The following is a 14786-nucleotide window of genomic DNA, read 5'->3' as shown; positions in this document are numbered from 1 at the left end:
GATTTTCCATTAACTAGCTTCTGACTCCATTTTAAACCTTGTTTCTCCTCCATCACCCAGACTTCTGGTGGCAAGTCCACGGGTCACATTCACCAGGGCATCTTGATGTAGCCTCTGACCCTACACCTTTGGGTCATGATGCCCAGGTGAACTGGCACAGTGATCACTCCCACTGGAAGCCATGGCCACACCAGAACACCAAGTAATACCTTAAAGATAAGTGGAAGTGACAGCAAATTTTATAAAAATACATTTCTATGTGAATACATTGCTAGGCCCCCTCCTGCAACTTATAAAAGACCTATATAAGTGAGGACCAAAAGTTTAACCTCTTCACCTTCACAGAAAATCAGCTGCCAGGTGTTAGGAGTCTTTGGAAGTTCTCTTTTATTTTTTCAGTTTTCAAGGTCAACTGGTAACCAAGGTTGCTAAGAGTGAGAATAGGGAATGAGGTACATGGTTTGGGAGAGAAAATAATTATATGAACTATTAAGCTATGAGAATGGAAAAGTGACTAGATTAGGGAAATAGAGTATAATTGCTGAGCAGCATTAGGACCCACCTGAAGTTCATGGGAAGGGATTTATAGAGAAACCAGCAGGCATGATGGTGTATTGTACTCCAGCCATGTTTAGCCAAATAAATACAGACAGAGTGGATGGAGAACTGGGTTTGAGAAGGGACATTGTTTACCAAGGCAATATTAGGAAATGAGAGGGATCAAGGGAGAAAAAGGTGTATGCAAGAGAATGATAGTGCTGGATATGAATTTTGACTTGTGTAAGGAGAGAAGAGGGGATATTAAAGATTGACAGAAAATGGTAGACTCAATAGGTTGACAGGCCCTGTGGATCAAAGGATTGCTGGAATTAAATCCATAGAGGAGTAAATGGGGAAGATGCAAAGTGGTGATGAGAGCTGGGATACATGGAATTGAGATATGAATGGGTTGCTGTTAATGGCAATGACAAAGCCTACAGGATGACAATTAGACTAAATGGCTAGGGTAGTGTTGAGGACTGGCTCACTGGAGAGACATTTCAAAGATCTGAAAGGACATGATGTTGAAAAGATCGTCTATGTGTATATCAAATTCCTGAGAATTAAGACAGGAGTACAAATGAATGAGGGATAGTGAACTAGGTGCTAACACCATCAGGAAATGAGGGGAAAGAACCTGGAAGTTAGTACAGGAAAGCAACAAGTGGCAGTAGGTCTGTAATCTGAAAACATGAGATTCAAATCTGGGAGGGTTTATGGAAAAGAAAAGAATGGTCCAGAAGCAGCAATAAGGAGCAGAGAACCCACTTCCAAACCTAGTGTCAGTTATGGAGGAAACACAGCTACCGACTGAGAGGGCCCCGAAGAGGCAGAAACACCCTCGGAAGAGCCTCATTTAAATTTTGAAGAAGTTCTGAAAGTGCATTGGATTTTGCCAGTTATGGACTGAAATCCCAAAGGGCACACCTTACATTACAATCTCAGTGTCCATCCATAATTTCCTGGTTTATTTGGGCTGATGCAGAGTGCTACACATTCTTCTAATAGATAAGGGTAAGATTAGAGAATAGTGCTGCGTAAATATGTATACACACAGTTTTTCTGAGGGTTAACGAGAAGTAAGAGTTTTCCTCTAGAGGAGCTAACTTTGATGTTGAAGGGAGACGTTCACCTTTATTTTATACCCCATTTTAGTACATTACAATGTATAATGCAGTTAGACAACGTGTGAATACTTACGGGGTCTTTGATATTACGGAACAATTGTTAGTTTTTCTTAGGTGTGACAAGGGTAGTGTGGTTATGTTTTAAAAGTTACAGTTTAGAGATACACATATATTTACAGATCAAATATTTATAGATATTAGCTTAAAAATAATATGAAAGGGGGAGTGGATAAGGGATAAAGGTAGGAGACAAATAAGATCATTTAGGAGCTGACTAAGATTGAAGCTAGGTTATGGTTACATGGAGGTTCATTGCACTATTCTGCTTTTGTGTATTTTTTAAATTGTCCATAATAAAAAAGTTTTAGAAAATAACTTTTAACTTATTGAACATCTATTCAGATCAAATTTTGTTCCATACATTACTGTTTGTATTAAACTGGGGGGATGCAGTGATACAAGTATTCATGGTCCTAGCTTTCAGGCTGTTTATAGCTTAAAAGGGAAAACAAATAATTAGCAACTGTCCCTCCACCCTCAAAATTATGAGATGAGTGGAGAAGGGCCTTGTGAACCATGTTGAGGAGTTTGGGTTTTATTGTGAAACTAATGAGAAACCATTTAAGTGTTTTAACCAGAGAAAAATATTATTAGATGTCCGTATTACTCTTATGTGAGGAACTGATTGAAAAAGGGCCTAAACAGTGGAAGAGTGTGATCAGTTATGGGGTTATCGTCATCTAGGCTTCTGTTGGTGGAAGTTTGCGATACAAAGCGTGAGCAGAGGAGGGAGAATCAGCAAAGAAACGGAAAAGAAATGGTGGGTGAGTAAGTGTGGTGCCATAGAGCTGGAGGGTGTGGGCTCAAGAGTCAAAACCAACCAGGGGTTAAATAGGATGATGATTTATTACCTAAGTCATATAAGCTGTAATGGTGTTCGATCTTGCCGTTCCATTCCATTCTTCTTAGAAACAGGCAGTGGCTCCCTATGGCCGTGAGAGTAATGTCTGCCTTCCTTGCTGTGGTATTCAAGGCTCTGGCCTCATCTCACTGTGCGTCTCTTTATGCATTACTTTCTCAAGACACAATGGTTTGATTTGATGGAATCAGCTGAGAAATGTTTACGATTTCTTGCTTTGGAAAACACTGCTCAGGCTGGGCATAATTCTCCTCCTTGGTCAAGATCTGCCTCATCCTTTTAAGTCTTAGCCCAAATGCCAACTCCTCCAGGATCCTCCCTAGCCTGTCCGTTTCTCCTTCTTGCATGCCCCAAGCACATTAGCCGGACCTCAGTGTTGTCCTTAGGCAGTTACTTCACCGTGGCTTCATGCAGACTACAGTGGTTTTCCTATCTTCTCCCTAAGTTATAGATCAAACATTGCGTTAATTCGACTCTGTCTTCCTTGATTACCTTATCTATTTCCTTGATTACTTAAACCAATACTTACTGAACTAAAGTGATTTCTTATCTCCTTGTGTCCATATTACAATAAAATCGTGATTAATGATGTTTCCTTGATTTTAGCTTGTAAATGCTCAACATGTTAGCAAATGACAGGGCAAATTTTATGAGTGCATAAAATTCTTTATTTAGAACAATAAAGTATATGTATATATAATGTAATTTCAAATTCAAACCTGTATAAAAAAGGATCGGGACATATACCTATTTTAAAAAGTACACATACAGTACATACACATACACATCACATTTTACAAACTTTTCTATTTAATTAAACTTCAGTCATAATAAAACTATTTAGAATAGTGTTGACATACATGACAATATGCAAACTCCAATCTAGGACTGAACTAGCAATATATCTGTGCATTCATCTAAATGTCTGAATACTTTAAGTCCATTGATTTGACAATAGTGGCAAGTGGACACTATAATCACACATTAATCCTTAGAATATAAGAGAATAGGATATTCTGATTGGAAACTTTTATTTAGTGAGTCTTACAGCTCAGAAATCAAGTAACTGAAACTACTATGTTTTTTAAACAATTTTATTTTTAAAAACAACATAAAAAGGATGTAATGGGAGATGGCAGTTATAAATTTACAATGCTTAGGAAGCATTTTAGGATCATGAATATCCATTTTAATGTGGATTATTTCTAAAACAATACCTTGTTAGGAAACAAAAGTACCATTATTTTTTCTTTACAAACAAAGGCGTTTCCAGCAACATCATAAATTATGTGATCAAACACCACAAATGAACTGGGTGGAATTTCAATGTGAATGCTTATCTTTCAATGCCAATTTCCAAATAATATTGTTTCAAAGACAAGCTGGCTTTCTTTAAAATTCTTATCTCATGTTCCAATTTTAAAACGTAATTTATGGTCTACCCATTTCCATTCAAAATTGTCTTTTGGCACTTAAAAACTTTATGAACATCTTACATTTCTGCTTTGGGCTTTTAATAAAATGAGAGCATTTAAATGCTTAATTTGGTACACTTCCAAACATTACACGCATAGCAAATTTTCCTAGGCAAAATGCACTCCTGGTTTTCATTCTTCAGAGGTGATCCAAAAATGTTTATTTCAGCAAAGGAAAAAAGCCATCTCTTGTGTAAATGGTTACCCAATTCACCTTACAGGAGACTGAATTTCACTTCTGCTAATAGACCCTATTTACATAACAAATAAGAACCACAGACTTTTTAGGCTTCTTCACAGAGATCAGAGTTGGGCATTTTGTAAGGGATAGTTTCAGCTCTATTTTAAAATCTTTGTCAGTCACATACCAGTAGGTTTCCCTCACACCTAAGGTATGACCTCTGACTTCACCATACAGAGAAATAAAAACACTGAGATCTAAAGAAGAGCAGTGATTTACCAGTATCAGCTAAGGGCAGACTGGAGGCTCCTGACGTTTCCCCCAACATCCATCCTACTATGTCAAACTGCCTTTCAGAAAAATTTATTTCTTAGTTAAACTAGAATAGATAGGGAATGGCCAAAGGCCCCATACTGAAATTACATTTTGAAACCAAAATTTAGCTGCAGAAAGGCATTAAGAAATATCCATGAATTCTGAATGAATTTTTCTGTTAATTTAAAACTTCATTTGAATTTGAGTACCAAAATATGCCACTAAGTTTCTCCAAAGTACTTTAATTCTTGCTAAAAGCAAACATTTCATCATGGACATACTTATCACACATTTTCATTTTCCACGGACTTCATCCTTTTCAAAGAGAACAGGGTACTCATTCTGTTAACGTATTGAAAAAAGTCAACTTGTCTCTGACTCACTAAGAAGTAGCAGTGTGGTAAGAACATTAGATTATAATACAAAATCCAGCAACATTTCTCTATCACTGGGCACGCACTGTTTATCACAGAGCCCGTTTCTTTATAGACTTGGGTTCTCCCAAAGAGGTGCAAAGCTTTTAGTATAATTTAGAATCTGCAGGCTTCTGAGATCATTTTAAAAGACATTAGAAACATTACAAAAGAGAACTATCAGATACATGGCACCAATGTAAAAATTGACTTCACGGTTTACGATGTCAGTTGTAAGCTTTCCATGATTTATGAAGGATATTCAGAATGCATAGTGGATAAAATAAAGCAAAGATACATGTATATATTTTTAATCTCAAAGCAGATATGACTGTTAATTCCCAAGCGGCTAACATCCAAAATAATTTTCAGCATTTTTCTGTTGTTTGTGTAGTTTATTTAATTTTAGTGTTTAAAAACTTGGTCATCCACACAACTCTCAATGAACCCATACAGCTAATTAGGTAGAATCCATCTCCCCTCAGCTACCACGCCAGATTTCATAACTTGCTGAATTTGTTTACTTAGCTCTATTGATTAGGACCATGTCCTTGAGTGTTAAAACCCAGCTACTAGCTTTGAGAGCAAAAGCACATTTATTGTACTCTCAAGCTCATTAAGCAGCTTCTTCACATACCTAAGAAAATCAAAACCACTGGTGAAATAAATCAAACTATTAGAATGAGAAGTATCAATCTTCTCAACCTACACATGACCTACACACATACTCATATGAATCTATACCTATTTTCCTCAAAACAACATCACATAGAGAAAGGTCTGTCCAGCAATTAAATTGATCTCTGGTTTTATTAGATATAATCATTGTACCATGGTATATTTGAGGGCCTGAACAAGTTAATACAGCTTCTCAAAGCATCTGCCTGGCTTGTAGCTTAGATAAATGACTAATGTTTGTTTGAGGAACCACAGCACTTTAGAGAAGAAAGGGGTTGTGGAAATCATCTGGGCTCTTTGGTTAAAAAAAAGAGCAAAGGCCACTTACTGGAGTTGTATTTGGATTAGCTTTGAGCTTAAGATAAAACCCAACTATACTAGAAATTCTTGGGCTTTTGAAATTAAAGAAAAGTAATAGTTTTTCCTGCTCTTTTGTATCATTGTATTGAAAATGGTCATCTGATGGCAGTAATAAATGGCAATGATGTTATCACAAGGATTAAGTTAGAAATAGAAAGCTTTGGATTCTTTTATATGTATGTTCATGATCAATTAAAAGAATCCTCATCAAAATAAACCATGAGAGATCATTCTTTGATCTTATCAGATGTTCCTTCTATATAAAAAAAAAATTGGCAAGGGAAATTCACTTTATGTCTTCTAAGTTCTGGTTTAAAAGCACAATGTCCATCTTGGGAATTCCTGCCAAGTTCACTCAATATGACAAAAATGCTGTCACACATTTTAATAGCAAACTGACATGCATAACTACATAAAGCTCTGTTTTTATTTTTAATTCATAAACCATAATGAATACAGAGTGCCTGATTTTAAATAAATGGATCCTTTAAACAGATAGTGGTGATTATACGATAAATAACTGGTTTCCTGATTCCTTGCATTTTTGTAAAAGCCAAGTCACCTAGTTTTCAGCACCCATAGTGTGTGGGTGTGGTTTTCTAACCTTAGATACTAAATATCATAAGTTATTTTTACTTTCTCCCACAGCAGAAATCAAAAACGGGACCCCCGTATATTCAGCAGTTTCTCCTAAGTCCCTTTACATACATAACTCTGTAATAGTTTTAGAATATAAACATTTTGTAGTATATTTTGCAAGCACGATTTATACACTCTATAGTGGTCAAGGGAAAAGGCTGACTTCACGAGGGGTGCCAGATGTCTCCCTCGGCAGACTGTCCTGCTGGTCGGTGTCCGTGGCTTCTTCATGTGATGACGCTTTTGGAATCTCTCCTCTGCAAAGGCTTCCCTGTTGTAATTCAGTCCTGGCTCCCTGCAGGGACAGAATCAGCCAACCATGTCCATCCATCTAGTGGGATGTGGGTGAGCATGCTTTGTGTCAGGAAGAGACCAAGCTCAGATCCATATCATTCATCCATCAGCAGCTCTAAGGCTGATATGGCACCTACACCCACACTTTGTCCCCACTGCTTTCTAAATGAACAGTGGCTGATGCTACTAAGTTCTTGGTTTTTTTTTTTTTTTTTTTCTAGATCCCTTTGATAAAAAAAAAATAACCCCCACTATCCAGGCTGAAATCTACTGGCATGGACCAAGATAACTATGAACTGCAGGTTGTAACTGTCAAATCAAGCTATGTGGTTTTTCAGCGATGAGACGTTTCTGGAGGCATGCAAAATGGTGCGTGCAGTCTGGGACTCGTGCTTTCTCTCCCAAGGTCACTTGCAAGTTCTAATTGAGACCACAAGTCCCCCAGGTCCTTAAAAATAGAGTTCTGCTCCATGGAAGTTCTTCTTTACAGATGATTAATTCAGTGCCAGTTTCACAGTAAAATATTTTGCTCCAATTTCTGAATCATCCGTACAGAGTCATGGGTAGCAAGAACAGATAAAGATGCGGTCTGTCACTCCAGACAGAATATGAATTTGTTTAAAGGTGCTTCATTTATGAAGCAAACATGAACTGTTACCCGCCTATAGAGGAAAGGAGAAAAGAGATTATAGCGTATTTCTGTTTCCTGCCTTCTTTTCATTCTCAGTAGCTGAATTCATATGACGACAGAGTGAATAACATAGGCTTACTATGCATACTTCACTTGCACAGCCTAGAAGAACTTGACCAGTGTTCTCCTAGATGCAGTGATCAGTCAGTCACTCTCTATTCTCCCTGGCAACGTTCTAGATTATCTGAAATGATCTTACTGCTACTGTCTTCTCCCAGTAGAATGTGAGCTCCCTGAGGACACAGAAATTTGCCTATCTTTTTCACTGCTGTACTCCACCAGTGAAAGGTGTCTGTACCTAGAACAGAGCCTGGCACAAAGTAGACACGGGTATCCCCTGCTTTTCCAAAGTTCTGTTTACACCACTTGGCTTTTATGAAGGACCTGCATTAGTGCTTGTTTTCAGCAAATGAAAGTAATCCAAAGAGGATTTTTGCTTTTATGAAATAGCATTCAGTGTTTGTTTTGCAGTAAGCCTCCAGAGGTAGCACACCCCCCCCCCAGCAGTGGGAGTGGCACCGCCAAGCTCCTTTCCCCGACACTCAGCATCTCAGCATCAAGCTGCCGCTGTAGCTTTGAACAGAGTCTGTGAGCTTCTGTGCTGTCTCTCGATTTATTTTGTGCATCCATTAGCAGGATGTGTCCTCAAGTCATTGCTTCTTTGCTTTAAGCCATTTTGGTTTAGGAAGGGTTTCCTAGGAATGCTCTACTTTCACATAGTGCTGGAGGGGGACACCTGTACTCAAGAAATAGTTCTTGAACATAGAATGGATGAATGAATACCCTGTGGCTTCCACACACGCCTCCCCCAGGCACACCACAGTTATCTCCATTTGTGGTAAGAGGGTTATCAATCTTCAATTTCCCTAACAAGGCTATGAAAAGGATGTAGACAGGTGGTGAGGGGAGAGGGTTTGAAGAACAGTGGCACTGTGGAGAGTAGAGAAGTGGGGATTGAGGGAGTAGCATGAAAGAGATATCTGGGGCAGGTGGAGAAGCTGAGCGGAGGCCATCCACAGATGACAGCCTCCGAGCCACTGAGCAGCTCCGGTCTCTTGACTGCCCAGTCAGGTTCTAGCAATTGCTTCTCCCAACTGAGGAAGTAGCAGCAGCAAGATCTCATTCCATGCTGTCAGCCAAAGAAAGAAAGACAGAAACCCTGGCACCACATCCTGACAAAGCCTCTGGGGAAGTTCACTTGGCCTCAGTACAGCTCATTGTACTTGTTGAAGCATGAAAGCCAGACTTAGGTTTAGTTTTTCAAAGCTGGCGCTAAACCACTGAGCGGTGGACACAGCTTTCTCAACTTTCAGGTGAAGTTGTTTTTTTTAAATTATAAAAATTACCTTCATGCTATCTTCAATCCCAGCCCCTAAATAAATATGTATTTTGCATTTCTTTTCTTTCCTATCCATTACTCTTTCTCTATTTTTGTCTTTATTTATCAATCCCAGAATAGCAGATTGCTGGTTTTAAAATGTTTGAGATTACAAAGGCTATATATAAAATTGTATAGTATGAGTGGTAAGTACAGCATTTTTTCTAGTAATATTAAATGGATATTACTGTAATATATACTAAGTGTATGTAATCTCTAAATGTAGTATACTAAATGTGTATACTCTAAATGTAATATACTAAATGTAGTGTACTAAAAATGTAAATATATAAAATGTAATAATACACAAAGAACCATATTACATGACAGTGTACCAAATGGAGAACTCAAGAAAATAGAAAACCTGTGTCTAGGAAAGCAGAATTAAATCCTGAAGGAAAAATTAAGAGACATTAAGAGAAAACATCAGAAATTCAAATTACATAGTAAATATTTTTAAAATAAACTTGGTTAAAAAAGCAGAAGGGAATCACAAAAGAGCAATATATACATATATATTTTAAAAGCTATGAATAATTTGCAATTTTAAACTTAAGCTTAGAGGAGCAAGGTTTAGAAAGTTATTCTGATTTTGTCTTTGGGTCATTTAGCAAAGAAAATAAACTTAAAAGCTGACAACTGTTTTCCCACAGAACAAAACTACAATTTTTATAATGATACCCTAGATTCTTACAACCACCCCATGAAACAAGCAGGGTGAGTATTCTGCCCTCATTGTATTTGAAAAACCAGGGGTTAAAAGACAACTGACCCATCCAGGAACATACAGTTAGCTAAGCTGCAGAGCCAGAGTTTGAACCCAAGTCTAAATCCCTTCTGATCCTCTGCATCACAATTTATCTCTAGGAAGAGAGCGCCAAAACAAACCCTTCAAAGCTCCAGAAATTCTTAGGAAATATGGTAAAGAGTCCCAGATCTTGCCATTTGGTAATCAACCGTTCCCCAAGTCGTGCATGATAAATGCCTAAGTGTAACTTCAGCTCATCTCTAGTTCAATTCTAGGATCTACTTTCTTCTGTCTTAGATCTACTGGAAACTTCGAGGTTTCTTTTCGAATCTCTCCACCAGCCTAATTATAATAAGAATTACCTTCTACAATTTCCACGCTGGGGTGAGTCCATAAACACTGCTGAGTATCTGCAAACTCATGCTATTTACCGGCAACCAAGCTGGGCCTTTTCCCTGATTACGTAGTCCTTCTCTCAAGGTCTCAATTAAAATTCTTGGCAGATGACTCCCAAATCCCAAATCTATGATTTCCAACCCTGACTGTTCTCTGAAGTTCCAGTCCAACATATCTGGCCACTGGTCAATATTTACTAACAGCTCCTTCTCCCATTTTCTTCCAAAGACACTGTCAACTGATTAGTCCCACAGACTCCAAATCATCCCTGAGTGCTGCCTGCGATGTCGAGCCTCATGTACCCTCGGTACCTAGGACCTGTTGATTCTTTTACTGCAAAGGCTCCAAAGTGATCCATGCTTCCCTGTTTCCACGGCCCTGACCCTAGTTCAGGTCGTGACTCTCGAATCTGTTTGGAAGACTGGCCTCCTAAGTGGACTCCCTGACTGCAGTTCACCACTCCCATCCGTCTGGCCACACCAGTGTCTGATTACTTTCCTACACCTCTGCTTTGACCATATTATTCACATCTTCTCTAGACCCTCCAACAGCTCCTTGTATCACTCAATAGAGTGTAAGCCCTGTATGTGGAAATTCAGACCCTGTTTCAAACTGACTCCCATCCTTTCTTAGCTTTATGTGTGACCTCCCCTAGTCTAATTGTACAAACACTTGAATACAGTCTATGCTTTTGGTTCCCTGATTTAGTTTATGCCATTTGCAGTATCTGGAGTACCCCTTCCCTATTGCATATAAAATTTTACCAATCATCCAAGATTCAGCTCAGTATAACTGCCATCTCTATCACCTGCACAAAGAAGCCTTTCTATTGATTTCTCTTCCCCATCAAGTAAGACAACTGCATATGTGCGTACATGGTACTATTCTAAGGGATCTTCCGTGCTATTATCTAGAGCTATGTTGAGGGCACATCCTGTACAGCCATATGCAGTGGCCTTGCCTTTGACTCCTTATTGCATTTCTCTGTCAGCTCCTTTTGTTACTTTTTAACCAAAAGCTCCTTTTGTCTAAAATAGGTTATTTTGCATAGGTCTTATCTCCTTTTGTAGGTTACAAGCAATCTGAGGACAGAACTGGGTTATATTAAGTTTTGCACCAACAATGCACCTACTAGAACTTGCTGGGAGTCCTATTTGTGGAAAGAATGAAGAGCAACATTTTGCTGTGGCTACTGTGTTTTCTTTCTTTCTCTTAAACTGTGCTGCACACAGCCGAGTAAGTGAAAAATTCTTGTGGGATGCCACATATGCATGCTTGTCATTGGCTAGTTGACTAAAATTTTTACTTTTTGCAGAGATACGTTCATGTTTGATGTTAAACACAGCTTCAGTGTATTTTCTCTTAGAAGCAACTTCTTTTGTGTCTGATTTATTATCAACATCCCTTCCTTGTACTTAAAGTATCAAACCCTCCTCTTCATTTTCCAGTTATACTTTGGAGAACTCCGTATTACACATGCTTTCTATTCTAGTATCTTTAGCATTTGTCCTGATTTGTCTTAGTTCACGAAGCTTCCATTTCAGGGAGACATCCTTGCCAGAAATCGTAAACTGTATGATACTTTGGTGGGATTCCAAAATGGAATTCAGAAGCCAATCCTGGCCTCTAAAAGCTTATGGTTTAGAAGAGGACACACAGTGCCTCTGTAACTGTGATGTCCCACTCACATACTAGTGTTGTAGGAAACAGAATATAAAATATGATTAGAGGGCCATCAAAGAGGGATTACTTTTGTTAGGGAAGTCAGCTGTTTGGAGGTGGCGGTTTCTGAGCTGAGCTTCAAGAGAGTTTCACAGAGATGACGGGTAGGGTCACCCATTTCACATGAACTCCTCAAGGATGTGTGATGAGTGATTTCTAAATAATCTGGGGCTGCTCTAACCTGACTTATTTCATTCATTTAATTGCATGAGTAATACTTTATATTTTAAGAAAAATAAGTTAATCACTTTTAATATGACTGTATTTCCCTTTGCTGTACACACTCTGCTGTCCTGTTGACCAAAATCAGCAAATTAAACACAGACATACAAGATATATAAGAGAAAAATAAAGCCTATTTCACTTTTTTAAAGATTGTTTTAAAAACATCTTATTTTATTACAGTAAGAATACTTAACACAAGACTTACCCTATCTACCCTCTTCACACATTTTTAAGTACACAATATAGCTTTTTTTTAAACTCTAAGCGTTAACACTCGACAGCAGATCTCTAGAACATACTTGTCTTGTAAAACAAAAAGGACCTTAAAAAAGGCCACTTCAAAAGAACTATCCTCATTACCACTTGCTTATATTTCCATATGGGATTTATTCATTCAATCACTCAGTCACTTGTTCAATAGACATACATTGAATACTGACAACACTTAGGCAACAAGTGAGGTGCTTGTGAGGAGACACAGCTGAGAACCAGAGTTCCTGTCCTTGAATGCTCCCTGACTAGCAGATATATGTGTAAGGTGCTTGACTGCAGTTGCTTTAAAATGCCATCTTCTGTCCTCCAAGACAAGTGCCCTGGGCTTTACCATTATAATCCACTCTCCAAATGTCACTGAACAAATGTCACAATTAAACACCACAGGACCTATGTGCCAAAACAGGATCCCAGCAATGTCATCCAAAAGCAAGTGACAGAGGACATTACTTGAGCCTTTCAGGTTCAGTTAACCATTTACTGTGTGGTTAGTGGAGGTCTGGCTTAAGGGAACTGAAATGGCAGATGGGGAAGAAGCAGTAGCTTTGCACTGGGATTGAATGGCAGAGAAATATGTTTCCAGAAATAACGATCTCAGTTTGGGGAATACTGTGCCTAAAAATAAGAAAGGGTCAAGGGGAGGGTGTATTTATTTACAGTACTTGACAAAAAACATGAGCCTAGAGACAGCCGGGATGTGAGCAGGAAAAAGTGAGGGTGCTATTCATGCTCTGGACGTGGCGATCAAATTAAGGGCAGGATTAAAGGCACAAATGAAGAAAGAAGTCCGCACAGCAGCAGGGCTAACGTGTTAGAGACACATGTGGCATCATTATTATTATATCGTGTTATTTTGGGTTGTTGAAAAATGACATTTGATAAAAGTTCCTGCAGGACATAAGAGACTCTGTGACCCAGTTTCCCTGGGGAAGGTTCAATCTAGAGAGAAATCTCTAAATCTGGGACAGGCAGGAAAGCTGAAAGGACAGTGACTTGTAAGTAAAAGGCGAAGCTCCCCGTAGACTGTGTCTGTAATAATCTAGGAATGTGCGTGATCCTCTGACCACAAGAGAGTGCAGGGAGGAACTGAAGATTTGGGAACATGAGAGCACACTCACACAAACCCCACTGCAAAGAATGCTCTCGGGGTTCCATGGGCAGAACAGAATTAACAGCCAGCTGGCAGAAGTGAAAATGGGAAGAGCATGAATGATGCTGGATGAGGTTAGTGCCATTCAGGGTGCTCCCTGCCCTGTGCCTGCAGCTTGGGAGCTGAGAGAGTAGACAGCAGAGACAGAAACATCAGCATCTCTGGTCCTGTTTTCCAAGTCTCCTTTCTCCCCAGGCACTCCATGAACCCACACGGTCAGAGCAGGTGTTTGTCCCTGGTTTATATTCAGTGTGTCCTAGGCTCTGGACTGTGATGAGGCCCAACTATTACCAGTCATGTGGCAGGTGGCACTACCTTGATAATTTCCTTTTCCTGACTATAAAGGATTCTGACCTTTTCTCCTTTTCTTTAAAATAGCAGGGAAATATTTTTGGATTTCACTTGTTTCAGCATTTAACACATGAGATACTTTTCTTGTCATGTTATAGTACTCACATCTAACTGAAATTGGTTTTATTTACTCTTCCTCTACTAATAATATTTTATTTTAGTCCTACTTTGCTCTGTTCCCCTTGTCTAATTTATTTCCTGGCCTCAAAAATAGTAAACACGCAACTATTAATGTTTTGTATCTCTCTCACACAAGATGAATCCACTAATCAGGACTAACACTGCTTGCCTTTCAAAACTTGAGAATGCACAATTCAGTTATGTAACAGCTTCAGCTGACATGCTAACATCAGCTTGAGAGAAGACAATAAATTTTGGCATCTACCATGCTGTATCATTCTTGTTAAATCTTTTAACTTAAACTCTAAAAACTTACCAATGTACGAAAGTAACAGTGTTGATACAAGCCACCATTACACTTCTTGAAACTCTCTCTCTTTTTCCTGCAACATACTGAAAAACAACAAGAAAAATGTGTGTTTGCTTTCAGACAGAGTTTCTGAGGGACACCATGATCTGGGCATTGTAAAGGGCAGGGGTCTTTTTGTTTTTGTTTTTTTGTTAAACCTAGAAATACAGTAGAAAAAGATTGTGATATGGAGTGGGAAGCTTACCTTCATAATATCACTGCAGGGAAGAGGACAGACTTCATCTGCTTCAACAGAGTTTCCCCAAATAGTTAAAGATTTCTCTATGTGTATGCAGATACACGTGCTAAAAGTGCTTATATGCATTTACTATAAGTATTTACACACACAGCATGATACAAGAGAAAGTAACATACTAAATGGAAACTATTGATTTAAAATCCAAGTATTGGTACCAGGGCATGATGGTAATCAGGGTCAGCT

At 38.7% G+C, this 14786-nt stretch overlaps 1 protein-coding gene across 4 annotated transcripts in view; it reads right to left on the bottom strand.

Annotated features, from left to right (window-relative positions):
- Nucleotides 1-2269: 2269 nt before the first annotated feature.
- Nucleotides 2270-14786, bottom strand: part of KITLG (KIT ligand) — an 83528-nt gene continuing 71011 nt past the window's right edge. For 2 of the 4 annotated variants that reach the window (XM_032493650.1, XM_032493647.1), the window contains 2 exons: nt 14312-14388; nt 3232-7603 (listed from right to left, as the gene is read on the bottom strand). In XM_032493650.1, the coding sequence (XP_032349541.1) occupies nt 14349-14388 (40 nt within the window). In that variant the 3' untranslated portion in view covers nt 3232-7603; nt 14312-14348. Of the gene's footprint in view, nt 3027-3231; nt 7604-14311; nt 14389-14786 lie in introns of those variants that run through there. The other 2 variants (XM_032493649.1, XM_032493648.1) reach the window with 2 other exon arrangements.

Source organism: Camelus ferus, chromosome 12, assembly GCF_009834535.1.
Source record: "Camelus ferus isolate YT-003-E chromosome 12, BCGSAC_Cfer_1.0, whole genome shotgun sequence".
In the NCBI taxonomy this organism is placed as follows: domain Eukaryota; kingdom Metazoa; phylum Chordata; class Mammalia; order Artiodactyla; family Camelidae; genus Camelus; species Camelus ferus.
Note: the sequence above shows the minus strand (reverse complement) of the source record. Positions and strands in the feature narration are given on the sequence as shown.